General features: G+C 54.5%; 10 protein-coding genes across 10 annotated transcripts; 6 read left to right on the forward strand and 4 right to left on the reverse strand.

Moving 5' to 3' along the window:
* Positions 1-320: 320 nt before the first annotated feature.
* Positions 321-1,832, reverse strand: BGZ61DRAFT_436888 (ribosome maturation protein). The gene is made up of 3 exons (XM_046244046.1): positions 1,235-1,832; positions 851-974; positions 321-779 (listed from the first exon to the last, which is right to left on the reverse strand). Exons 1-3 carry the CDS (start codon positions 1,399-1,401, stop codon positions 723-725), a joined length of 348 nt encoding a protein of 115 aa, XP_046111510.1. The 5' UTR covers positions 1,402-1,832; the 3' UTR covers positions 321-722.
* A 571-nt stretch (positions 1,833-2,403) lies between these two features.
* On the reverse strand, positions 2,404-5,597 carry BGZ61DRAFT_488420 (uncharacterized protein; the record flags this gene model as incomplete). The annotated part of the gene is made up of 8 exons (XM_046250110.1): positions 2,404-2,720; positions 2,784-3,260; positions 3,313-3,453; positions 3,590-3,824; positions 3,872-4,090; positions 4,147-4,347; positions 4,415-4,738; positions 4,788-5,597. 8 exons carry the CDS (start codon positions 5,595-5,597, stop codon positions 2,404-2,406), a joined length of 2,724 nt encoding a protein of 907 aa, XP_046111511.1.
* Positions 5,598-7,676: 2,079 nt separating this feature from the next.
* BGZ61DRAFT_501437 (uncharacterized protein) lies at positions 7,677-11,156 on the forward strand (the record flags this gene model as incomplete). The annotated part of the gene is made up of 4 exons (XM_046251705.1): positions 7,677-8,073; positions 8,154-8,311; positions 8,384-11,007; positions 11,066-11,156. Exons 1-4 carry the CDS (start codon positions 7,956-7,958, stop codon positions 11,154-11,156), a joined length of 2,991 nt encoding a protein of 996 aa, XP_046111512.1. The 5' UTR covers positions 7,677-7,955.
* A 235-nt stretch (positions 11,157-11,391) lies between these two features.
* BGZ61DRAFT_1601 (nucleophile aminohydrolase) lies at positions 11,392-12,502 on the reverse strand. Its single transcript, XM_046237456.1, has 4 exons — positions 12,368-12,502; positions 12,280-12,298; positions 11,752-12,203; positions 11,392-11,657 (listed from the first exon to the last, which is right to left on the reverse strand). The coding sequence occupies exons 1-4, from the start codon at positions 12,368-12,370 to the stop codon at positions 11,514-11,516; spliced, it is 618 nt and encodes a 205-aa protein (XP_046111513.1). The 5' UTR covers positions 12,371-12,502; the 3' UTR covers positions 11,392-11,513.
* Positions 12,503-13,808: 1,306 nt separating this feature from the next.
* Positions 13,809-15,398, forward strand: BGZ61DRAFT_338296 (GLUT4 regulating protein TUG-domain-containing protein; the record flags this gene model as incomplete). The annotated part of the gene is made up of 2 exons (XM_046239117.1): positions 13,809-13,945; positions 14,021-15,398. 2 exons carry the CDS (start codon positions 13,809-13,811, stop codon positions 15,396-15,398), a joined length of 1,515 nt encoding a protein of 504 aa, XP_046111514.1.
* Positions 15,399-15,798: 400 nt separating this feature from the next.
* Positions 15,799-16,495, reverse strand: BGZ61DRAFT_524969 (ribosomal protein L36e; the record flags this gene model as incomplete). Its single annotated transcript, XM_046252685.1, has 4 exons — positions 15,799-15,876; positions 15,935-16,016; positions 16,227-16,327; positions 16,439-16,495. 4 exons carry the CDS (start codon positions 16,493-16,495, stop codon positions 15,799-15,801), a joined length of 318 nt encoding a protein of 105 aa, XP_046111515.1.
* Positions 16,496-18,159: 1,664 nt separating this feature from the next.
* Positions 18,160-18,900, forward strand: BGZ61DRAFT_436902 (uncharacterized protein). Its single transcript, XM_046244047.1, has 2 exons — positions 18,160-18,619; positions 18,677-18,900. The coding sequence occupies exons 1-2, from the start codon at positions 18,234-18,236 to the stop codon at positions 18,816-18,818; spliced, it is 528 nt and encodes a 175-aa protein (XP_046111516.1). The 5' UTR covers positions 18,160-18,233; the 3' UTR covers positions 18,819-18,900.
* Positions 18,901-19,226: 326 nt separating this feature from the next.
* BGZ61DRAFT_1674 (uncharacterized protein) lies at positions 19,227-19,810 on the forward strand. The gene has a single exon (XM_046237543.1). It carries the CDS (start codon positions 19,317-19,319, stop codon positions 19,704-19,706), a length of 390 nt encoding a protein of 129 aa, XP_046111517.1. The 5' UTR covers positions 19,227-19,316; the 3' UTR covers positions 19,707-19,810.
* A 124-nt stretch (positions 19,811-19,934) lies between these two features.
* Positions 19,935-21,146, forward strand: BGZ61DRAFT_338064 (Alpha/Beta hydrolase protein; the record flags this gene model as incomplete). Its single annotated transcript, XM_046239091.1, has 1 exon — positions 19,935-21,146. One exon carries the CDS (start codon positions 19,935-19,937, stop codon positions 21,144-21,146), a length of 1,212 nt encoding a protein of 403 aa, XP_046111518.1.
* Positions 21,147-21,575: 429 nt separating this feature from the next.
* Positions 21,576-22,415, forward strand: BGZ61DRAFT_470254 (uncharacterized protein; the record flags this gene model as incomplete). Its single annotated transcript, XM_046248055.1, has 3 exons — positions 21,576-21,794; positions 21,910-22,167; positions 22,281-22,415. The coding sequence occupies 3 exons, from the start codon at positions 21,576-21,578 to the stop codon at positions 22,413-22,415; spliced, it is 612 nt and encodes a 203-aa protein (XP_046111519.1).
* Between the last annotated feature and the right edge of the window lie 2,114 nt (positions 22,416-24,529).

Consider the following 24,529-nt stretch of genomic DNA (forward strand, 5'->3'; position numbering starts at 1 on the left):
CTCGCTGTCAGCCTGTAACAGCAACATTGCATCGTTAGTATGCGTAATCGAGCGTGATCTGGAAATTTGAGGGCTCGTTAGCGAACGTAATTGTATTGTGATTTTAAGAACTTAAATAGCTACTTCTATTTTTATCCTTTTAACTAAATAGCAAGAAAAAAAGAGCTAAATTAGCTCTTTGATTAATTAGTTGAGTTCTTTATTTTAAGGTAGAAGATATTGAGAGGACGTCAAAGATAGCGGAAAGTAGAAGGGTGTTGTTTCTTAGTGAATAGCAATGCTCTTGGAGTAATTTTCTTAATGGCGCTACTTAATATCACCAAATAGATCAAAGTCATGCAGTATTTGCAAACAATAGATGCTCTTGAAGTATCATAGCACGACTCAGCAGCCCTCATAACAAGGCGGAATGCCCAACACAATAAATGACAACAGTCACACCGGTGGAAACATAAATGAGCGTAATTGGGTGTGGATTCTTAATTCAGCCCATATTCCAGAGCCGTAAAACATGCACAAGCGGGTTCAATTCCTTGATGAACTAGCCCATGCGCTCGCTGCCTGCTTTCGCCTTCATCGACCGTCTCAGGTACGCTAGATACGTGTGTAAACAGGTCCGCGTGGTGATGCCCACGTTCAACGTGCAATTCCTTATCCCAAATTCTCAATGTCGAGTAGTCATGCTTGCAAAAACATGACCCGCCTAAAAATTACCCTCATCTCTAGTGCGCGACCATAGATCCAATGGTATCGTTCTTGGAACCTTGACGGGCAGGCATCTGGTTCTCAGGTGTTAGTCGGATTGTTCTTCATCGCGACGAGGGCGGGTTCAAGTAGGCATCGCACTAACCTCACTGGTCTGGAGAGCACCCTTTTCGAGGATAATCTTGATGACTTCGTCGTCGACAGAAGTGCCAAATTCACTCTCGAGCGTGCCCTTGGCGGCAGCGTCATAGGTTCCTTGGGCGCCTTGGCTGCAGGATGCTGTTAGCCACTGTTTCATGGTATTGCGGGTTGAGATGTGCACTGGGGGGTCATGTGTCATGGGTGGATGTTGATGGGGAGACACCATGGACCAACAGCGTGGCATCGATGGAGAGGAGACGGAGGGGAGTGACAGCTCAAGCTCAACATGACGGCTTCGACGCCCCAGATGTGAACGAGTACACCATCCACCCCACGTCATGGGTTGTGCCGGAGGTTTGAAAGCGGAGTAGAAGCGGGGGTGGCTTACTTGTGCGTTCGGAAGACCTGGAATGACGAGATGAAGTGCGCCAGCGGGACCGTCTTGTCGCCGTCCGACCACTTCTTGAATGCGTCAACGTCGTCGACGAAGACAAGGTAGTCGTCCTGGTTGCCCTTGAAGTGGACTTTGGCCTGGGTGGTTTCGCCGCGAGCCATGATGTCTGAGTTTTGGAGGTGAATGGGGGAAGTTTAGTGATGGACGATTGTCGCGTGACAGTGGTGTTAGATCGCTTTCTCTGGTGTAGGTAGAGCGAGCGAGAGTGGGTGATGTCGGCGGTGGATGATTGTTGATGGAGTGATGTGTGGGTCAAATGTGTTGATGAGAATGAAAGGAAGAAAAGAAGAATGCAAAGGGCGCGACGAAGCTTTAAAAGAAGCTCAATGGGCGGAGGGGAGCTTGCTGCTGCTGTTTGCTGATCGGAAAGCTACGTCATTACTCTGCCGAGAGCATCATCACTCTCTAGAGGAAGTACCTTTCCAGGGCGGGCGGCTCCACAATTTACCTCTCCCAGCTACCAGCTGCCCACCAGCTGTTCACTGCCCCGCGCTCCCTAATTAGTTCCTGCATGCAGCGAACCCACCAATTACGTCACTTGTTCCTCGTTTGACGCCGCCTCGTTCAACCACGACGATCAATCGCGTGCCAAGTCACGCACTTCATCAGGCATTCGGTCACCGGCCCGCTCGTCTCGGAGCCTTCCAGCTCTTCTCCCGCATTCTATGACATGTATTCTCCATTTCGCACAGATCCAATATTGCACTGCCTTGCTAGATGCACCGACTGACCATGGGCGCTAGTCGGGAGATGAGACTCCATGTCTTGAATAGTTACGTATGTTTCCATTGCATTCCGTCTCACAAGCCATCGCCCCAGTATTAGATGTTCCCGTGAAGTAACCTCTCCCCTAGACCAGTCCAGTCCCAGCTGTTGCCTTGCCTGTGCCTACCTACGACGTGCGCAATCACTGCTTCGCGCGCCAAAGTCGTCAGAGAAACAATACAATATGCGTCATGGCCTCGTTCTAAACTATCAGCCGTCCACTTCCCCTCAACCATCTCCACCACTGGTGTCTGGCATTTCTCCCCTCAATCCACAAACCGTGATACAACCGTAGAAGACGTGAACCCCACCGCTTTAGACTAACCACTATTTCCATCTCAACGGAATAGACTTCGCAGCCCTTGAGCTTTGCCCTCGGGCTTCGTCCCGCCTGCCCTTCCCCATCTGCGTCCATGGCTTCGCACTGTCGTATCCAACACAGGACATGCGTTCTCCTTCGCTATTGAGCACGAACTTGACTTCTCGGAGCAGGGGGACGAGCTTAGTTGAACGCTGTTGCTGGCCGAAGTGCGTAGGGTGGGCGTATCCTCGTTCTCTCTCGTCGAATCTGCTGTCGACGCCAGCTTGGTCAAGTCAAAAGTCCGAACCGTCCCAGACGTCTCCAACAGCTCGAAGCCGAAGGCCGCTGGTAATTCTTGGCTGTGGTTCTGTTCGCGAGTACCTCGGGTTCTTGGCCGCTTGGAAAGCCTCCCCGTACCAGAATGGATGCTTGCGCCGCATTCGGACACACAATCGCTTGACTTGCTGATGCGTCGTATAGTCCCCCCGGAGGCTGTTAACTCTTCACTTCCCTGTACTTTGTGTGACGCACTTCCCGGTCTCTTGCTGAAAGAGCCTGTGATACTGGCTACACTGAGCTTCCTCATCATCGACGACGCCGAGCTTCTCACGAGATGTTCGCTCCGCGACCGTGATGCCATTCCGGGGAAAGGCAAAATATCCCGACTCCAGATGTCCGCCAAAAGAATCTCGAGCCGCGTTCTCTCACTTCGAGGTGGTGCCAACACTGGAATTCTTGAGTTTGTTGTTAGGAAAGATTGTGATCGGTTTATACTTGTTGGCGACGGAACACGATTGGCAGCGATACTCGTATTCTTCAAAACGACCTGGCACAAAGGTGACTTTGGGCCAACCGTTGTAGCCCGATGGATAGATATTTTCCGAGCAATGGTACCTGGATGTCAATGAGCATAAAATCTCGGCATCTTTGAACCGAAATGGCCTACCTGGTCTTCCAAAAACAGTACCCAAACTCTTCATATTCAAGGAGAGGCTGTTGTAAAGGTTCGGATCTCTTGCATCAGGCTCTTGGCCAATTAGGCGGCATAATCGTTCTCTCCACTCCACCTCCTCCTTGGATGAGCAAGCTGTCATGATCAATTCGTATAACTGGTGATCTCCTTCAAACACGAGTTTCCAAGAGAAGGGGGCCGTGTGGCACTGTAACCCTGTTGTCTCACCGTTAATCGACCATTTAAATATTTCGCTCTCGAGGAAACTTACCTCGCCCATTATCAACCTCCTCAACCTTAGCTCCGTTCATATCAATGCAGGCCTGGATGGTGTATATTGGGTCAACCTTGCTCGCCGACGCCAGACACAGGAGGTCTCGATACAGCAGGCAGATCATATACTGGCCATCAGCGCCATCTTTAGTTTGCCAACAAACATGAAGTGCTCCACACAACTGGATGTGACCAAACGACCGGATCTGGTTCTTCGAAGCTGCATCGAGTCTCTACGAGAGTGTTAGAAATAGCATGAGGCGGAATTGGAGAAACATACCCGCTTAGGAAATACCAATCGGTCCTGCAACAGCCATGTCTTTTCGAGGGTTGCCCTCATGTGGTCATCATTCGTTGCGCGGTTGATCTCGGCCGTAGCTTCTCGAAGCCTCATCAGTGCAGTCTCAACTTCCATGTGAGAGTTCGGACAGTCACACACAGGGGTGCACTTGAGCAGCTCTGCAAACAAAAGTGGGTATTTGCAGACCCTTTGAATGGGCTGTCCACCGATATGTCAGTTACCAAGTAGATCCAGAGCGCAAAAGGGTGAATAACCTTGACGAGTAAGTCTCCGATGGTGAGTGACTTCTTGGACTTGCCACCACTGCTTCTGACAGACCCCAGGGTTGATGCCAGAGCCTCCAAGCCCTTTTGGTACGTTTCCCACTCAGGCATAGTCCGATGAGCCGATGCGACGTCCTTTATCATCATCTCGTACTTTGCTCCGTATTCCTTATATACGAAGAATCGGTTCATCTAAAAAATGTGAGCGCCTTTGAACGGATAAAATGAGAAACAACTGAGCCTAATATTAAGCACATACTTTCTTGCCGAATATCTTGGCCACTTCAGCGGCCACTTGAGGATCTGACACCATCCCGGGTACATTATGAAGCCAGGCGACACCATTCGAACTTTCTGAGACCCCATCGTGGCTCCTCCACCGCCGATGGCCATTTCCGGGGTTTGTTGGCTTTGCGAAAGGTAAAGAGAGATCGAGTTGTGTGTACTCAGAATGGGGGATAACGCGGTGAAGGTCTCCCAGTATCTCTTCATGAAGCTCAACAATTTCAGTCAAGTTGCGGTTGATTGAAGACCGCAGTCTCATAGGCAGGGTAGGAAGCGAAGCAAGTATGGTGATGTAAACCTGGATGGTTCAGCAGCTTGCAAATGTTTTGAAAAGGAATTCAACTTACATTCATGAGGAAGCGAATGTCTCCGATGTAGTTCTCCTCGGTATTTATGAGCTCCTCCAATATTTGCCTGCGTTGCAACGATCGTTGTGTAGCAGCCGTGTCGACAGTCACGGGCCTCTCCCTGGCCATGCTATCTTCGGAGAGTCTAGGGCCGGACAAGGAAGCTCTGCTACTGCGGTCGGTCCGCGATGGGCAATGGGAGCGGGTGGTGTTTCTCCGGGATCGAGTCACAGCACTGACACTAGCGAGACTGACACTGGCACTTTGGACAGCAGAAACAAACCCAAAAGAGGATCCCGATGACGACTTCCGATGACCGCGTCTGCGATGAAAAACCGATCGATTAGCGTCCTTGGGCTCGAGATGTTGCCACAACGGGCTGTTCCCGTTGGGATCCCATGCTGCCGGCCTGCGGGTTGCGCGACGATGCAACGACCTCATCCACTTGTGAAAAGGGCCATTGTTTTCCAAACCTGGGATGTGGAGTGCAGTTTGGCGAGTTTGATCAAAGCAATCGATTGATATTTGTGGGAAGGGAATGGCCGAGTCTTCGGAGTCGAGTATTTTTTCCAGGTTTGGACCCGGGGTGTCGATGCTATCCAAAGCCGTGAGAGCATCAATACCATCGATGCGGAGGCTATCCAATTCCGAAGCCAAGCCGATGTGGAATAATGGCCCTAGGCTGTCACTAGACTTTTTCCCCTGGGGAGGCTCTGGGACGCCGGCGGTAGTCCAGCTGGGATCCCGTGAGGTATGGATAGAACTAGTATGAGTGCAAGAGAGCAGAGGTGGCGGGTCGGCGAGGGCCATTCTGGAAGGCACACGGGGTGAGAGAGTCCAAGAAAGAAGATGTAAAATTGGTTCCAAGACACCAAAAGAGCCAGCAAAAAACCAGGGCCTGGGTAAGCACTCAAAACATTGTGGCGGTGATGGATGATGCGGTGGAAGAGAAACACGAGGGTCGAGAAGCAGCCCGACGCCTCGAAAAGCAATGCACCAAAGCCAGGCCGAGCAACGCAGAATGGGATGGACAACGGGAAGGAGCCACCACTTCAAACCCGGCCCAGATGCCTCAACAGACCCTTCCTCAGACACGTCTCGGAAAGAGCTTGGGAAGGACCCGAGCACCGCCATGAAAATGACCTCACGCGGAGTCGAGTCTCCGAAGCGGCGAAGACCTCGCCGGCTGCCACGCAGTTGGGAGAAATTTCACAGCATCATGGCTGCCGCCCGCATACAGAATCCCGGACTGTGGCCTCTCACAGCATCGGCGACGGAAGACCGGTGTTACACGGCATGGAGGCTGTAATACGAATGGCGTCCCGACCGATGGGCCTCGCAGCGGCAGGCGGAAGTAGGGCCGGGTCCCCCAGGGGCAGGGAAGATGGACGACTGCGAAACCACAGCGCCCAGTGGGGGATACAAAGAATGAGAAGCAAGGTCGCGGAACAGAGCTTGATGAGCACGCCGTATCTGTGGTCGCATCGCGCCTTTTGAACGTCGCACGGCCAAGATTTCGGATCGGGAGAGGGGCGATGATCACGATAACCTCATGGCTTGCTGTAGCTTTGCAGTGCATGGAAGCTATTAGAGTGTGAGCACCGCAGTGCATGCGGATCACAAAGGGGGTTGGGATCATGGATTTCTGTCCGCATGGCGGAGTGCGTGTTCGGAAGTGCAGATGAGAAGCTTAATGTTGCCAGGTCTTGATGGAGGGGAGGTTGGAGAGGGGGATTGCGTGTAAGTCACTAGTCACTACTTCGAGGGTGATGAGGCGATGACTGAACATGACGGGAGACGCCGTCCATCTTGTGGAGACAATGCTTTTCCTTAGCCTGGGCTGCCTCTCGTCTTGTTCTCGTTGTCTCGGGGTTTGCAAGGTTGTGGTTGATGCTGCGACTGTTCACGGGACTTGGCCGTGTTGCTGGGTGTAGAAGGGACTTGGTAGTGCAGCGCCGTGGAACCAGAGCAACTATGCTATAGACCCGGAGACGACTGATGGGCGGATGCCAAGGGGTTGGAGATGGTTCAACTGAGAAGTGGGAAGCCATCGATAAGAGGTAGCCATAAGAGGTGGCCACTGTTAACTTGTGCTTGCATGTGGCACCAGCGGGAAAACCCAGCGGGCAGGAATTCCCTCTCGTCTTCACGAGGCGGCATGATGACTTCACGGTTCCGTTCCCATCTGCTCTTACACTTCCGGATCCTATCCAAAGGCAATTTGGCCTTTCGTAAGTTTCGGGGAGCATGCTGGAGGGTGGGTGAAGGCAGGGTACTCCGCACCGCACTGCCGGACGTACATGCTCCATACTTGCGGGTGCTTCATAATCAAGAAAGCGGCAGCATGCCGGCCAAGCGGCACGTTAGGGGTTCTCGGCGCCCCATCGCATCTGGGGACTCTTGCGTCAGTGCCGACTGCACTCTGCATCTCCAGTGCTCCACGTAGTCGTATCTCTTGGCCATCCGCCGCAGCGGCCGTCAATTGGCCCGTATCGGGGTGGTCCTTTGGGTCCGCTGGTGGGGCGAAGGCCGGCCAGTCCGGCCAGTCCGGCATCGCCAACTTGGCGAAGGCGCGCCTTGAGAGGAAGGTGAGCTAAGCCGGAGTGGGGCAGAATCCGAGGCATCTCCGCCAGGAGTCCAGGTTACAGGGGGTTGCCGTCGGGCGTCGGGGCACTACAGCGCCCTACAGCACCTGTTCATCCCCTACAGCGCCGCCCTACAGCGCCCTCCATGGCTCCTCGGCGACCCTCCTCCGCTGGACGCCTAGCCCCAAACACTGCCTAGAGCTGCTAACACCAAAGCGGCGCGGGGCCGACTTCCGGAGAAAACGAACACGTTGAACTTTCGACGTTGAGCTTCGCGATCTACGACCGGGCCTAATCAGATTCCCATCCCCCATCGCTCTCTAACGTGCCACGTGCGTGGGTCCTCTTCTTTCGAATCGCCTTCGTGACAAATCCGCTCTGCCATGACGGGCCGCTGATTCTTGTGACACACATTCTCTCTCTTCCCTTGCATTCTCCTTCATTGCCTCGCCTTGTGTCGTGGTTCCCTTCCTTCATCCCCTTGTCGCAAACCCGGAACCTGTCTGTGTCTGCGACTCCCTAAATCTAGTCGCCGCCTCGTTTTCGTCTCGTGCGCCCGCCTGCGCTCTGCGCTCCGCCCACCATGGAAGACGCCTTTGCCCGCTCTGCCGACGAGGTTCTCGCCAACTTCCAGGTCGACAGCGTTGATGGCTTGAGCGACGCGCAAGTCGCCGACCTGCGCAACAAGCACGGTCGCAACTGTACGTCAACTCTCGCATCTTCCATTCCCCGCGACCGCCCCGCCACCAACCTGCGAAGACTTGCGCTCACATCTCTCTAGCTATCCCGGAAGAGCCCCCGACTCCCCTCTGGGAGCTTATTCTCGAACAGTTTAAGGATCAACTTGTCATTATCCTTCTTGGCTCCGCCGCCGTTTCTTTTGTCTTGGCTCTTCTCGACGACGAAGAGGGCTGGAGCGCATTCGTCGACCCTGCGGTTGTGAGTCTTCCCAACCACACACTCTCCCCTCAACTGCGCCCAGCCTAATACTGACTCTGAAACTCGCAATAGATTCTCACAATTCTCATTCTCAATGGTGTCGTCGGAGTCTCCCAGGAGAGCAGCGCTGAAAAGGCTATCGCCGCCTTGCAAGAATACTCGGCCAACGAGGCCAACGTCGTTCGCAACGGAGGACATGTTTCGCGAGTCAAGGCTGAGGAGCTGGTCCCCGGCGACATTGTTACCATCGCTGTCGGCGATCGAATCCCCGCCGACTGTCGAATCATTTCCATTGAGAGCAACAGCTTCTCCGTCGACCAAGCCATCCTTACTGGAGAGAGCGAAAGCGTCGGCAAGGATGCTGCCGCTGTGATCAACGACGAAAAGGCCGTTCTTCAGGACCAGGTCAATATGCTGTTTTCCGGAACTACTGTCGTCACTGGTCGCGCCAGGGCCGCTGTTGTTCTGACTGGATCCAACACTGCCATCGGTGACATCCACGAGAGCATCACTGCCCAGATCTCCGAGCCCACGCCTCTGAAGCAGAAGCTCAACGACTTCGGTGACAGCTTGGCCAAGGTTATTACTGTCATCTGCATCCTGGTCTGGCTCATCAACATCCCCAACTTCAACGACCCCAGCCATGGTAGCTGGACCAAGGGCGCCATCTACTATCTCAAGATCGCTGTGTCCCTCGGTGTCGCCGCTATTCCCGAAGGTCTTGCCGTTGTCATCACCACCTGCCTTGCCCTCGGAACCCGAAAGATGGCCGCTAAGAACGCTGTGGTCCGAAGCTTGCCCTCTGTCGAGACCCTCGGAAGCTGCAGTGTCATCTGCTCCGACAAGACCGGTACTCTGACCACCAACCAGATGAGCGTCAACAAGATTGTCCACCTCAACGAGGATGGCAGCGATCTCACCGAGCTAGAGGTTGAGGGAACCACCTTTGCCCCCCGCGGCGCCATCAAGTCGAACGGTGAAGTCGTTCATAACCTTTGCGGCTCTTCTGCTACCATCCGTCAAATGGCCGAGGTCGCTGCGCTTTGCAACGACGCTCAGCTTGCCTATGATTCCCGCACTGCTACTTTCTCGAGCGTTGGAGAGCCCACCGAGGGCGCCCTCCGAGTCCTCGTCGAGAAGCTTGGTCCTTGTGCCCCCGCCGACACTCGTCCTGAAGACTGCGTCCACTTCGCCAGCGCCCGCTATGAACACAGCCTCCCTCGCCTTGCTACCTACGAATTCTCCCGTGACAGGAAGAGCATGTCTGTTCTGGTCAGCACCGGCAACGAGAAGAAGCTTCTCATCAAGGGTGCTCCCGAGTCTGTCATCGAACGCTGCTCGCACACTCTTGTCGGTTCCGACGGCAAGAGGGTTTCTCTAAGTCGCAAGGTCGCCGAAGTCTTGATGGAGGAGGTTGTCCAGTATGGTAACCGTGGTCTCCGAGTCATCGCTCTCGCCAGCATCGATAATGTCGCAAATAACCCCCTTCTCCACGCCAAGACCACCGAGGATTACGCCCAGCTCGAACAGAACATGACCTTCCTTGGCCTCGTCGGCATGCTTGATCCCCCCCGTCCCGAGGTGCCCATCTCCATTCAGCGCTGCAAGGATGCCGGCATTCGCGTCATCGTCATCACTGGAGACAACCGCAACACTGCCGAGAGCATCTGCCGACAGATTGGTGTCTTTGGCGAGCACGAGGACCTCACTGGAAAGAGCTACACTGGCCGCGAATTCGATGATCTCCCTGAAAGTGAGCAGCTGAAGGCTGCCATGCGCGCATCTCTGTTCTCTCGTGTCGAGCCTGGCCACAAGTCCAAGCTTGTTGATCTGCTCCAGTCCGCCGGCGAGGTCGTTGCCATGACTGGCGACGGTGTCAACGATGCCCCCGCTCTCAAGAAGGCCGATATTGGTGTTGCCATGGGTTCCGGAACTGATGTCTCTAAGCTGGCCGCCGACATGGTCCTCGCCGACAGCAACTTCGCCACCATTGAGGTCGCCATCGAGGAGGGTCGTTCCATCTACAACAATACCCAGCAGTTCATCCGCTACCTGATCTCCTCCAACATCGGTGAGGTTGTCTCCATCTTCTTGACCGCCGCTCTTGGCATGCCCGAGGCTCTCGTCCCCGTTCAGCTCCTCTGGGTCAACCTCGTCACCGACGGTCTCCCCGCCACCGCCCTGTCTTTCAACCCTCCGGATAACGACATCATGAAGCGTCGCCCGCGTAAGCGTGACGAGGCCCTCATCGGTGGCTGGTTGTTCTTCCGCTACCTCATCATCGGCACCTACGTCGGCCTCGCCACTGTGGCCGGCTACGCCTGGTGGTTCATGTACAACGCCGAGGGCCCCCAGATCAGCTTCCGCCAGTTAACCCGCTTCCACCACTGCTCTGCTGATTTCCCCGAGATTGGCTGTGAGATGTTCTCCAATGACATGGCCAAGGCCGGCTCGACCGTCTCACTGACCATCCTGGTCGTCATCGAGATGTTCAACGCCATGAACGCCCTCTCGTCCAGCGAGTCCCTCCTCACCCTCCCCCTATGGAAGAACATGATGCTCGTCTACGCCATCGCCCTGTCCATGGCGCTGCACTGTGCTCTCCTCTACGTCCCCTTCCTCCAGGGTCTGTTTTCCATTGTCCCGTTGAACCAGGCCGAGTGGAAGGCGGTCGTCATCATTAGTGCGCCCGTCATGTAAGTCAACCTCTCTTTTCCCGCAGACTGCAAATCATGTACTAACTTAGACCTCTAGCATTCTTGACGAGGTCCTCAAGATCATTGAGCGTCAGTTTTTCGTCCAGACGACGACCGATGTCTCCCTTAAGACAAAGAAGGAGCAATAGACAGATACAGAGACAAAGTAGAAGAGATGCACACAACTGGCCCAAGCTAGAGATTAGTTTAGACATGTTTATGTACCATAGCCAGCACGCCGCCGAAGATAGACAGGAGGGCATGATCAGTGGCGGGTGCCCCCATGTAAGATGATCCAGAGAGAAGCATCAAAAATGGAAGTGCGTGCAAGTCATTACTATCCCCTGTGACAACACCGTCGCCGGGCGTATCAAAGGTCTTTGCTTGATGTGCTTGTGCACTCTCATTACCCAGCTTTGATATTGGCTGTGTATCTATTCATACAAGATGCAAATTCCGCCCCTGGCGCCGTCTTCCGCGTGCCCAAGCCTGCCCAAAATGCCACTCTAGTCTTGTCGGCCCTTTAGTAATCGCTTGGTGACCTTGTCCTTCTCGATAATGTAAACGTGCGCACCCCAACCGGAGAGGGCGTCGCGGTCAACGGCGTTGAGCAGTGCCTGGGAGATTGTCTCAAAGAGGGCATCGGGTTCCTGTTTGAGATGATTCATTAGCTAGATTCCACAGGCAGCGAAGAGGGGTGGGTCTCTTGAGACCCGCATCAGTATTGCGATGGTTGTTACGCACCATATCAGGCTCCCACAGACCCTCGCACATGCCAAAGAGCTGCTCCGAGGCGGTACCAGACACAATGAAGTCCTTGGCAAAGTCGATGCAGCCGATGCTGTCAAAGCCGCAGATGAAAGGCTTACTGGTCTTGGGATCGAGGCCAGCGACGACGGGGGAGACGAAGTAGGGACCGAAGCGTTTCTCGTAGAGGGACGAGGAGACCAGGTTGGCAAAAGTGCGGGGGGCGATGTCGCGCTCCTCGCGCAGGCGGTACATGTTGGTCTTGTAGCGGAAGACGTCACTGACGGTGTTGACGTCGGTGGCCAGGCCGGTCAGGCCGAGGAAGACGTCGCCGTACTGGAAGATCTTGGGGAAGTTGTTGGAGACGGTGAGGGCCTGGACACCGAGTCGGAGATCGCAAGCGATGGCAACGCAGTCCTTACCGACCATGGCGACAGCGGCGCCGCCGTCTGCGAGGGGAGGAGGCAGGTTAGTTTGGGTCGAGCTGAGGAGGGGTGGAGGAGGGAGGGAGAGGGCGTGACGAACTTATTGAGAAGGGAGACGACTGCGGGAAAGAAGGCGGCGGTTAGCTGGAGGATGCAGATGATGGGGGCGGCGTCGAGGGCGGACGTACCATGGTGGCCTCTATCACTCTTAACGTCCAAGATGGAGATGCGAGGTCGAGCTGTCGAACAGCGGAGCGTCAATCAAGCCGGTCTCGGTGACGGAGGGCGAGTCTCAGGGGACAAGCAGCCTTGAACGGTGCAGGCTGCAGGCGGCTTGGTGCGGGAGGTCGGGCGGTGGCTGTTTCGAGGGAGGGTCGTGGTGGTGATGGTGGAGTTGGCGAGAGTGAGGTTGGTTGATTGACGAAGCTCCTGGTACCTGGGGCTGGAGCTTGGTGGTCAGGTCCGAGGTACGTACTGTTTGTTACTGTACACGTCCCAGCAGCAGTGGCAGGCAAACACGGTCTGGCGTGGCCGCCGTCGGAAAATCCACGTCGACCGCCGGAGCCTGGTGCTTAGGTAATCGTCTGGATCTATGAGTTGAGCGTCGTACGTAAACCAACGAAAGACTATACGTTTCTAGTAGTAATAAGGATGCAAAATATACAGCGATATCTATATTCTTTCAATTGCACGTTGGAGCTCTTTTGTCTCAGCGAACTGAGAATCTTGGTATCGATGGGAGTTCTTTTGCATGGTGTGTACGGAGTACTGACAGTGTTGATGTACCCCCACGCCAAAGAAGTATCAACTATCACACGTGCGAACAGCTGTACTTGAAAAACGTTTCCTTTTGACAATTCTCTATTATATCAATATAGGATGCATGGGTGATCCTACACAATGACCTTCGTGACGAGGTATAAGACAAGAGCTGTCAACCAGGCGTAGGAACATGTGTTGATGCATACAAGGAGAGGTCACAGTGCTATGATATCAAGGTCAGCTATTTATGACGAGCTGCCTATGGGAGTATGGAGTTTCCCGGAATTGTATGGGGACAGTTGCTTGACAGTTAGAACAACTACCCATGCTGAATATCCTGGTAGACATTACGCCACCTGAGCAACTACAGACTACTTAGACACATAAGGCGAAAGTACCCTAAGCTTCGTCCATGCACGAAGTACAAAAATCACCAAAAACTAAATTAAAACAAAGCGCAACTGCGAGTAGATAAAACAAAAAGTTTACAATTGCTAACCCTAAGGAGCACCTTAGAACGAACCTGAAAATACTCAAGTGTAGGGTGGGAAGTCCGTGGCACAGTCCAGAAACCGCTGACATAATCCCCCGCCATGCCGAGCCCCTCTAAGAGGCACCGAGCTGATGTGGGCGTCGGTGACAAAGAGACGGACTCTAGGCATCCCATCAAGCTGCGTTCTTGCGACAGCAACTCTCCTTCTCACAAATAGACGGAAAACCGTCTTCTGTAGCTTCTCGAGCCTGCGTATTCCAACCTTTGCATCGCTAAACCGCTCTAGCGTTGCCTGTTTATCCTCCCCCCGCACCCTTGGTCCTGCCACAGCTACAGGTCCTAGCTTACGACAGCTTCACGTTTGCTTCGAAATCATGGCTTCCCACGTCGTGGTGATTGCCACCGACCTGCGGCGGACAACGATCAAGGTGAACCCCGGAACGTACTTGACCGACGTCCTCCAAGAGGCCTGCAGGAAGCTCAATCTTTCCAGCGACAGGTACCTCATCAAGTAAGTCTGTCCTTTGTGTCCTGTGTGTCCCCCGGCGCCGCTATACACCCGCTGACTTGACCCTCAACGCAATAGACACCGTCAAAAGCAAGTCGACCTCTCAGTCCCCTTCCGAACATCCGGCCTCATCCCCGGCGCAAAGCTCGAGCTCGTGCAAAAGTCCAACACGCCCTCCGCCATCCAGGTCGCCCTCCAAGTCCCGTTGCCGGAGGGTCGCGAGATCCCTGGCGGCCGCCTGATCCAAAAGTTCCCCAGCGACTTGACCCTGTGGAAGGTCTTGCGGCAGTTTGAGAGCGGCCAGGCGAGCAATGGCAAGAACATCAACATCACGGCCCGTGGCGTCGCCCAGACGGCGAGCAGCTCTGGCAACGGCGGCGGACAGTTGTACTACGAGATCCCGGTGTTGAACATCATGGGTAGGGAGCTGGCCTCTTTTGCCGACTTTCAGCGGACCCTGTCGCAACTGGGCTACAACTCGGGGAGTGTGCTGATCAGGCTGGCGTACCGCCAGACGGAACAGACACTGTTTGATGCCATGGCGGAGATCGGCCAGTTCTTCAACGAGGAGGAAGCACCAGCCGCGCCAGAAGCAGCAGAGAAGGAGACGAAGGAACCGACCGAGGAAACCCAAGATACCCCCATGACAGAACCTCAACCCGACCCTGTAGAAGAGTCACTCCTTGATCAACAGCCCCCCGAACTGGGAGAGACTCTAGGTTCATCCATCGACCAACCCGCCAAGGAAGATGACATGGCCGTCGACAACTCTCAACCAAGCAACCCCCTAGAACCCGTGGGCGTGTTCCTTGCACCATCAGGAACAGTCCCAGCTGCCGCCCTAGCCGAAGTCGAAGAAACCGACTACACCCCGTCCATCGCCCACGCCCAGATCCACCAGGCCCGTCTCCAGGAGCACTCACGGAACAAGCGCCTCCTCTCAGACAGAGAGCTCGAGGACAAGGCTGCAGCCGAGGCAGCCAAGGTGGCCGCGATCAAGTCCGTTCTCGTCAAGGTCCGCTTCCCAGACAACACGAGCAGCGACTGGCAGGTTGGTCCCGCCGAAACGGGCCGCTTCTTATACAATGCTGTCCGGCACGTCATGGCCAACGATGACCAGCCTTTCCACCTCGTCCTTCCTGGGACTAAGGCAGTCATAAAGAACGACGACGGCCCTTCCAGCAGCCTCATTAAGGACTACAAAATCTCCGGACGCATCCTCGTCAACCTAGTCTGGGACGATGGCGTTCCCCCTGCAATCCGAAAGCAGCCCTTCCTCAAGTCCAACGTGGCGCAACAGGGACAGCAAGTCAAGGTTCCCGAGCCTATTGTGGCTTCAGACGACAAGGGCAAGGGCCCGGCCTTGCCCACGCTTCAACAGCCCGACAAGGGCGAGGGCAGTGGGGATAAGAGTGGTAAGAAGATACCCAAGTGGCTCAAGTTGGGCAAGAAATAGAGAGTTGGAGGAGTTGAGCAGAAGGAGACGGAATCATCATGAACCAATGCATACAGCAGGTTTACATACGGCGTTAATTCATCAGGGACCAGTTACATCATTCGACGAGTATGTCGTAGTGTTCATTGTAGGGAATAGAAGGCGCTGGGTACATTCAGAGGACCAGACTTTGAGATAGCAGATATTGCTGGGCGTGCCGAGATAGTTGTTAACGTCACGTCCGCAGTGAAGCACGTTTGTAGTCGTTAAGTTATTGTCTTCAGAGTATTGGTATTCCGGTGAGCCGCAGCTTATCCCTGCCACGGAGCATCAAAGCCGTTTTTTTATAACGATCAAATCGTGACCACGCCAATCCATGCGAACCCCATTTGCCAGATTCCCAAATGTCAAAAGAGGCCGTTTAGTGAGCACGGCGGGCATCGGCGATGACGCGTTGGAGCTCGTCGACCTTCTTCTTGGCACGGCCGAAGGTACCGAGCTATTGTCTTGTTAGTCCTCGAAGTCACAATGTCGTTATGGGTGGCGATTCGACGTACTCTCTTCTTGGCGAGCTTACGGGCACGCTTGTCCTTGCTGTTGCGGAGCAACTCGATGACTCGGCGCTCGTAGGGGGCAAGACTGAAGAGAATCTGGTTAGCCAAATGTTCCACGAGAAAATATGAACCCTCCATTGACGACAATCCGAACATGACGCTTCCGGTGCCTCGATGATCCAATCGTATCCAATGGCCTGACAGGTATTTGCTGCACTAGACCCCTTCTCGATTGTGACTCCTCGCACTATTCGACGCCGGCGGACTGTCTCGTAAGAAAAAATCAATGACTTACCCAGAAACCTCCTTGACGACCTCACGGACGAAGGCGGTGCGCTTGCTCAGGTGTCCCTTGGTGCGGGAGACGCGGGGCTTGACAACGCGGGCGGTGGTTTTCTATAAATCGCAAAGGCGCAAATGTCAGCGTCCATCGTCTGCAAGAGCGACCTCGTGGAAGAGGGTGCGAGGCAGAGATCCTCCACGAGGTGAGACTGTGACAAGACGTACGTGGCCCTTGTTCAGGCCAACGGCCAGACCGGATCGTGCGGGGGCTTCAGCGGCCATTGTTGCTGTGGTTAGTCGACAGGTCGGTGATGGTCGAAGAAGTTCACGAGAAGCCAGAATTTGGTGGAGAGGGTGCACTTTGGGAGGGGAATTTTTTGGCGGTTGTGGGTCACGTGCCCGAGGGTAAAATCGATTTTTCGAGTGTGTGGGTGGTGGGGAGTGTGCGCGAGGGACCCCACCGAGAAAGGTCTGGCGAGGTCTGGGCAAAGCATTGGCCCACTTTCGCAAAGAACGAGAAGGCGCTGAAGGAAGTGAAAGGGCAATGCCAGGTTGGGAACAATCAACCACGGCTGCCGGTCGCCTCTTAGGTTGAGACCCAGCCAACTTCAGTGTTCCATTTCTATCATTGACCGTGGTTATGCATAGATCCTTGCAGAAGCAAAAATATGGGATATTCCTTTACACTATGCTCTGAAACTACCTAGATTACTTGAGGATGCGGAATATTCAACATGATCGGGAGACCAGTTGGTCGATGGTACCCCCATGGACGGTCCATCAAGGCCTGGGATGGCATCTCATCAAGCAGTCAACTGCCACGTGGGATTTGACGCAGAGGCCAGTCAATGCCCTGGAAAGTGACGCCCCATCTCTGAAGGAATGCAGATTAGTTTCACGAATCTAGCAACTTTTTCATACTAGGTAGGTCGAGAATAGCGATTGCGCGTCGACTCAGTTTCGTCCCTACTACAGAGAGGCGGTGCATCGACTTCGTATTTATCTCTCAGCATGTGTGTTGTCCCTCCTATGATGAACCGGGCACTAGATGAAACGCATGACCGCCATCCGACCATGTGCGATATTGATCAGGGAGGACGAAGAAAGACCAGCCCCGTCTTAATGCATCTCGTCTCATATTGAAAAGCTCCATCGGCTGCCTCCCCTTGAACCCGACTTTCCCGGGCACTCGGCCCTTTACCACAGTTGGTTGAGGATTGCCGTCATTGACGAGCACTGTACCTGTCGCTTAATTTAGAGTCCTTTCCGTCCCCATAGTGGGTGGACAGGGCGTCGCTCATCTTGAGGCAGTGTCCTGTCAATGCGCTCGTACCGGACATATCTCGATCAAGTATTCAAACTAGTCGCTATTCTGGATGGATTAAGCATCGTTGAATGGGATGACAGTTTCATTCTGTGAGAAAAGAAGCCTCCCACGGCCATCCCGTCACCGAGCTCGCTTCTAAGCGTACTACGTACTTCGAATTTTCTTTCGGCGTGCATCACATTAAGAGGATTCGAGTCCCCGTCACACGGAATGTTCTACCAACAGTCGCTGCGCCATCCACCGTGTAATGCACGTGTGTTGTCCAGAACCCACCGAATCGTAAACCTCCGGACAGGAACATGAAACGAGTGATCACCCAATCACACGGTCCCGTTGCCGGGCATATTGGATCATCGCTGGCAGTCCGTCTCGTCCAGAGGAGGTGGTGTTGTGTTCCGGTGGTCGGGAGCTCCGGGTTGGGCATGGATTGCCGTCCTGTGCTCCAGTGATTGCATCACGATCTGCGAAACACTGGGCAACGGTGGAATCTCTGGCCCGTTTTTTCTATAGCCATGGTCGCATGTTTGACAAAGGGGCTAGGAACCAACGTCCTGTACTGCCCCGACGTTGAGGAGGACGAGGACTTATAATTAGCTCCCCATCACCGCTTATCCATCTAGTCTTATTGCTGCACTTTCAACATCCTCTACTGCTCTCCTCCATTCCAACGCATTTACACACGCAACCACAACCATGCATACTGTTAAAATGCACAGCGCTCTTCTCATTCTTTCGGCCCTGCCCTCGGCTTTCGCGATCCACGCCTACTCCGTCCCCACCGCTCTCTCTCTCCAAGAGGCAGATACCAGCAACCCCTGCGTTCTCCCCGACGACTATCATATCAAGGGCTACTCGGCCGAGTCCGAAAGTGACGGCGAGACCCTCTCCTCCTTCAGCTTCACCTTCCTGGATGACACAACCAATGTGACAACGCCCTGCGAGTTCAACTCATCATCTGTTTCTGTTCCCGGAAACGGTACCCCACGGTACCAGTGCGATAATACGGACGTCGAATTTATTTGGCAAAATGCAACGCAGTATCTCACCATGGTTGAGAGGGTGTGTCCAGATGCCAGCGGGTAAGTGTCCCCAATCTGTATGTTGTTTTCACGCATAGGCTGACTGTTTGTTTGTAGAGCCGAGGCATATGAAGTCGCTGGTAGCACACGGATCTGGCTTAAGTGCCCAGAGTCGGGCGGCGCCTGCACCACCAATTCGACCGATTACAAGTCACTTTTCGTGAGCCTCAGCCCTGTGATGAGCCCGAGCCGTATCTAGAGTTTGGGTTCAAGGGAAGTAAAATGATTCAAATCTTATTAAATTAGACATAATAGATACAATAAAATATTCACTATAAAAATAAATACCTATCTTATGATATTGAGTATACTTAAAAAAAAACCGCAAATGAAAAAAACACCAAGTATTAAATAGTCTTTCGAAATAGGTATGTGTGCGAATAGCAATACTCTAAGATTATGGGTAATACGCCTTTCGGAAAGGTTCATGAATCAGGGTCCTGGCTGGGCATTACAGGCGGCAGCATCGGGTGCGTTCTGCAGAAGTCACGCAGTGAATCTCGTTGATGTATCTCATGAGATACCTGGGGACTGCGCCGTAGCATCAGGAGCAGGGTTGCAGGGTAATATCAACAACAAAAAAAAAAAAAGAAGCATTTGTTTCACAAAACGAAGATGAATGACCTCATCAGCCTTCCGACAGAAGTGAAGTGTGATGACGATGCATTCCAGAGGCCAAGTGCCGGCGACCTAAGGTATGCCAGGTACCTCCGATGGACCAAAAAGGAGCGCTAAAAATCCGGGGTACCGCAGCGAGCAGCCACTCACAAGACCGCCCACGCTGGCTGACCTCCACCCAACCTCTTCTCCTCCACACTTTGCCTTTGCTCGTTGGCATATGACCGCGACACTCCGCAGTCCGCTCCCTCACGAGACCAAAAAGCTTGACGGAGACCATCTTGGGGTCTGGGTCTCGGTCTCTGTCCCAGCCTCAGTCCCGGTTTGGACCAGTCCTGTGCCACTTGATTGCCGCCATCCGACGCCTAGCAATAGGGCCCCAACAAAAAAACACAGCCTGCGCCATGCGTGGCTCTTGACGGACTGCACGCTCAAGCGCTGCCCGCTCATCGCCTCATACTCATCCTGAAGCACTCACAGTCGGCTTCGCCATCACATACATACGAATCGACTGGCCGCTGCTCGCTACTGCGGCGCTCGGCGCTTCAATTGACAGCTCGTCGTCGCTGGATCGACTCTCCTGCGACTCGCGAAATGAACCATTGACCAAGTGGTGACCTGTGCTCTCCGCTTTTTCTACCATATACGCCATCAGACACAGAACTTGAACTCAACGATGCGACCCCGGGCCTTGGATATGCTGAAGATTTGGGCTTTGCAGCTGGCCCTCAGCGCCGGGGGCCTGGCATCGCCGCACGGTCAGCAGCCGCTCGGGAACGACCCTGCGATACCAGCTCCATCGACAGTGGCGGGCACAATATCGATGGCCTTGTTTGCAACGCTCGAGCGCCTCGCCCGACTCGTCGATATCACCTACTGCATTGGTACCACCGGTGTGAGCAAGCCCTTCGAATGTGTATCCCGCTGCAGCAACTTCCCAACTCTGTCACTAGTCACAACCTGGAACACTGGGGCACTCATGAGCGACAGCTGCGGATTTATTGCCGTCGACCATGGTGTACAACAACGCGACACAGCGACTAGCAACTCCATCTACACTACCGGAGGCCCTGCTATTGTTGTAGCCTTCCGGGGAACATACAGCATCACTAATACCGTCGTGGATCTCAGCACCGTGCCGCAAAAGTACGTCCCTTATCCCTCCCCTGACAACGGCGGAGAGGACCCCCCAGAGAAACCCGAGCATGAGTGCACCAACTGTACCGTCCACATGGGATTCTTGGACTCGTGGAAGAACGCGAGATCCCTTGTCATCCCGGAACTTCAGCAGCTCCGGACCCAGTACCCATCGTACCCGATCCAGCTCGTCGGACACAGCCTGGGTGGAGCCGTTGCCTGCCTCGCGGCCCTCGAGGTGAAGGTCTCACTGGGTTGGGAGGACGTGGTGGTGACAACTTTCGGTGAACCCCGGGTCGGGAATTCCGGGCTTGCTCGCTTCGTCGACGAGGTGTTCCATCTGGATGGACAGAAGGACCTGGAAGAGCGCGCATACCGACGCGTGACTCACCAGGAGGACCCGATCCCGTTACTCCCACTGGGTGAATGGGGTTATCAGTCACATGCTGGAGAGATATTTATTTCCAAAAAGGATCTCTCGCCCTCAGAAGACGATGTACATGTGTGCATTGGAGATTACGATCCAAAGTGCATTGCTAAAGATGACGATAATATGCTGGAATATATGCGTCACCTCCTCAGATTCAGGCACGCTGCCTCTACATCCGATGAGTCAATCGAGGCGGAGCTATTTCCATCGAGGTTTAAGCTGTGGCAGCTCTTCTTTGCGCATCTAGACTATTTTTGGAGACTGGGGCTCTGCGTGCCAGGAGGGGACCCGGCCAACTGGGGCCGAAACCCGTATGGGTTCCCAGGACCGGATGAACTATGAGATGGATTTCGTGTTGGGAGTTTATCGTATGGATTGTATTCTAGGTAGAGCATTTCTGAGATACCATTGCCTACCTAATGCCCACGGGACGTTTTGTTACGAGTTTGGTTGGCGGTGGTTGGAGAACCAGGACCGCCGTAGTCAATAAGTTAGGTTAATTAGATAATTGATGCAGTAATCAAGCGAAATCGGAGAATTTCTAAACGTAGCATGTCCCGAGACTGATCCAACCAGCATAGAGAATCGTGGATTTAGATTCCTAGCTACAAAACTCTGGGCGCTTTGCTGTGAAGCGAGATAAGGATGGGTGGTGGGGACGGCAGCGGGCAGCTTATTATCCCCCACCCATCGGCCGCCTGTTGTCACACAGAATGCGTGTTTGTTGGGTTTCCGTATCACCGACAGGTCTAGAACTTGGGCGAAGCAAATATGGGGGTTGAAATTAGAGGGAGACAACTCGAGGCTAGAGGCCGGAGACGGGTGCCGTTGCCCGTGACTGCGCGCGAGTGGGCGATTGCCAACTCACCAACTCACCAACTCACACCGGCCGCGCATCATCACCCTGGCTCGTCCGCGGCAAGACTGGGTTGCACCCCGGGCTGGGCCGAGCAGTGGAGAGGGAGACGCCCGAGGTCCACCACCTTGGAAGTACGTACAGAATTGTGCAACCTTGATTGCTGTTGATAGGCGCCGCGATAACAGATCAAGGGAGACATCGGAGAGACATATGAGCCAGTGAGGGGTGCAACAGTGAGGGGAATAGTCAGGAGTCACGGTTCAACCCGGGTCAGGGGCCGTCATAAGTCCGGGACAGCAGAAAGTCTCTCTGGGGATGCATGAGGCGATACTGGTTTCTCTCCAAGCCTTACTGGACTGGGGCCAGGGTGATTCCAAATGGGTCCAAGGTAGACGAGGCAGAAGGTCTGGATGTGGGGATGGGAAACGGGATGGCTTCTTTGTTCGCATGGGTATCAAGCATCAAAACTTGGCCCGCTTTGTCAACGCCCTCCATGCTTGCAGGGTACGAGGGGTTTGGCTGAGAGGCGGTTGTGAGGCGGACGGACGCCATGCGGTGGCGGTGTTGATCCTTCCGTTACCAAGCTGCAAGTGATCAATGCTGTACATGATCCTCAGGTCTGCAGTAGAGGACCTGAGGAAACAAAATCGAACAAGAAATACTGTATGGTCTTCTTTGGCGCTACTTCAACGCCAGTTCCCGCATCCAAGTTGGTGGGTTTTTACTTTCTATCTTTCGTAGCAGTAGCCTAAGGCAACCAACGGCGGGATGGTGATGCCAGAACGGGGGTGTATTCTGCGAGGAAAGTGGATGGATGGGGCGGGTCGCTAACCATGGGGAATTTGGGGGAGGAGGAAGGGTTTGGAAGAGGGCATGAAATCATCCAATATCAACAAAAACGCACGAGCAGGGATGGCAGCGAGGGAGATGGGCACATCTCGAGATTTGGTTTGGACAAAGCAATCTCGCCGTGGTCGTGTGCCTAAGAATGTTACGTCGTAGACGCGGCTAGGCCGGTGGCTGGATGTGCCTGAGGGGCAGGTAAATAGGCAGTCAGCGATAGTGACGCGGTGATCTTCAAAATACCATGTACACCCGAAGGCCGGTTGAAGGTAGCGTGATCAAACGGGTGGAATTGGGAAACTCTTGGCTTGGCCTGGTTGGCTCTCGAGCACATGTTGGACACCAGCTGCGTTTAATCGCCGAGGGCTCAACGAGGCCATCCATAGGCTGGTCCGATGATTATGGTGCGGCGGTCGATATTGGGTGCCTCATAGGCACTACCAATGACGAGCTAAGAATAAAAGAGACGCTGTGCCATGTTGTGCTGTGTTGTGCTGTGCTGCGTGATGTGTCCGCGTTGTGCTGGCGGGTAAAAAGGTACGTACCGCTGGCCAGAGATACCGGTGTGCGTGATGTGTCGTGTGTGGCGCGGTGAGAGAGAGGCAGATGCTCAGCCCTCCGAGAGGCGGGACGAGGCGGGACGAGGCTGCTCGTGTGCCGATCACGTCGAAACAGGCCGTGCCCGAATCTGCCCAAAGTGACATGAGTGTGTGCATGTGAGTAAGTGAGCGTATCAGTGAGTGACAGACAGGCAGAATGAGTGAGAGTGAGAGTGAAAGAGGCCATCCGCCATCCCAGCAGAAGAGTGAGCAGACAGTCGCGAGGCGCCTCAGAAGTGCGCGAGGTCCTGTGCCATGGGAACAGAGTGCCGCAGTGCGTACGGATTTGAGCCAAAAGCAGGTACGAAACCTGCTATTCTGCATCTGGGTGGTGCTGGTGCCAGTCGAAGTCGGTGCACAGGCTCCCCAGAAGCCACGCTAGGTGGTTCTTAGCGAAGGGCGTCCCCTCCTTTGCCTCCCAACCAGCAAGCTCAGGGCAGGGGGGAGAGAAGAGAATAGAAGAGGGGAGACTTGGGCGGGAGGCGATGCCATGTCATTGGGCGTGTGACGACATGGCATGCTGTCAGAGCGAGAGGGAGGGAAGATGAGGGGTTGACCAAGGGAGAGGGACTTTCGGCTTTGCTTTTTTATCACGGGCGCTCACTTGACCAGTTTGCTTTTTGGCATGCCACTGCCAGCTGGCGGCCAGTTGGTCGCCAGTCGATTGACACTGCGGCACTGCCAGGCATCTGGGCGCCCACAGCAACGGGCACGATTAGCACCTGGGCGTCCATCGGGCTAGCTAGGTAGGTACTGCTGCCATGGAACCGCAGCGCACCGTACCGTACCCGCCACAGGTTGCTCCAAAGACGCCCCGCAGCGCGCCCCTGGGCAGCCATTCATGGCATGTCAACGGCCCCGGCAACGCCTGGGTGGCAGCCACTCAGGTACCTACGGGCTACCAGAGCCCCTCTACCACTACGTACGTAGTATGCCTCTGGCCTGGAGCGGGCACCGAAAACCTGGTCGGCCTAGCCCCCAAGGGTCAGAACAAGAGTGAGTTCCGGTGCAGGGCGACGGGTGCTGGCAGGTGGCCGCTGTGGGCTCTCGAAACAGGCGCCCAGGCAGCCCCAAACTGCACCAAACTGCCCCGAGCAAGCTCCAAATAAACACGGCCAGACGCGCAAATCCGCACCGTCCCCGCCCGAAACTGCAAACACACAGCGCTTTCTCAACGCCTGACCCGCGTCCACCTCCACAAGCAGCAGCGCCAGTGCCAGTCTCAGGCCCAGTCCTAGCCCAGTCCACAGTCCACAGTCCACACTCTCGCATCCCATCCCCATTCATCCCTCCCTCTCCCTCCCTCTTATTCTAACTACGCACCCCCCCCGGAACCCAAACACCCAAATCTCAAACCAAACCTCGAAAACACCGTCGCCTTCTCACCTTCACCCATCTCTCACCATCTCTCCTTGTTCCTTCTT

The sequence above is a fragment of the Ilyonectria robusta genome, assembly GCF_021365365.1.
Source record: "Ilyonectria robusta strain PMI_751 chromosome Unknown BGZ61scaffold_1, whole genome shotgun sequence".
Taxonomy (NCBI): Eukaryota; Fungi; Ascomycota; class Sordariomycetes; order Hypocreales; family Nectriaceae; genus Ilyonectria; species Ilyonectria robusta.

Bases quoted from the DNA above. Each gene is read 5' to 3' on its own strand.
- BGZ61DRAFT_436902 (XM_046244047.1), top strand. From the start codon at position 18,234: ATGCATACTGTTAAAATGCACAGCGCTCTTCTCATTCTTTCGGCCCTG. The intron at 18,620-18,676 runs GTAAGTGTCCCC...GTTTGTTTGTAG, and splicing joins GTGTGTCCAGATGCCAGCGG to AGCCGAGGCATATGAAGTCG.
- BGZ61DRAFT_1601 (XM_046237456.1), bottom strand. The intron at 11,658-11,751 runs GTGCGTAACAAC...CATCTCAAACAG, and splicing joins GTCTGTGGGAGCCTGATATG to GAACCCGATGCCCTCTTTGA.
- BGZ61DRAFT_1674 (XM_046237543.1), top strand. From the start codon at position 19,317: ATGCCAGGTACCTCCGATGGACCAAAAAGGAGCGCTAAAAATCCGGGG.
- BGZ61DRAFT_436888 (XM_046244046.1), bottom strand. From the start codon at position 1,401: ATGGCTCGCGGCGAAACCACCCAGGCCAAAGTCCACTTCAAGGGCAAC. The intron at 975-1,234 runs GTAAGCCACCCC...AGCATCCTGCAG, and splicing joins CAGGTCTTCCGAACGCACAA to CCAAGGCGCCCAAGGAACCT. The intron at 780-850 runs GTTAGTGCGATG...CCTGAGAACCAG, and splicing joins GTGCTCTCCAGACCAGTGAG to ATGCCTGCCCGTCAAGGTTC.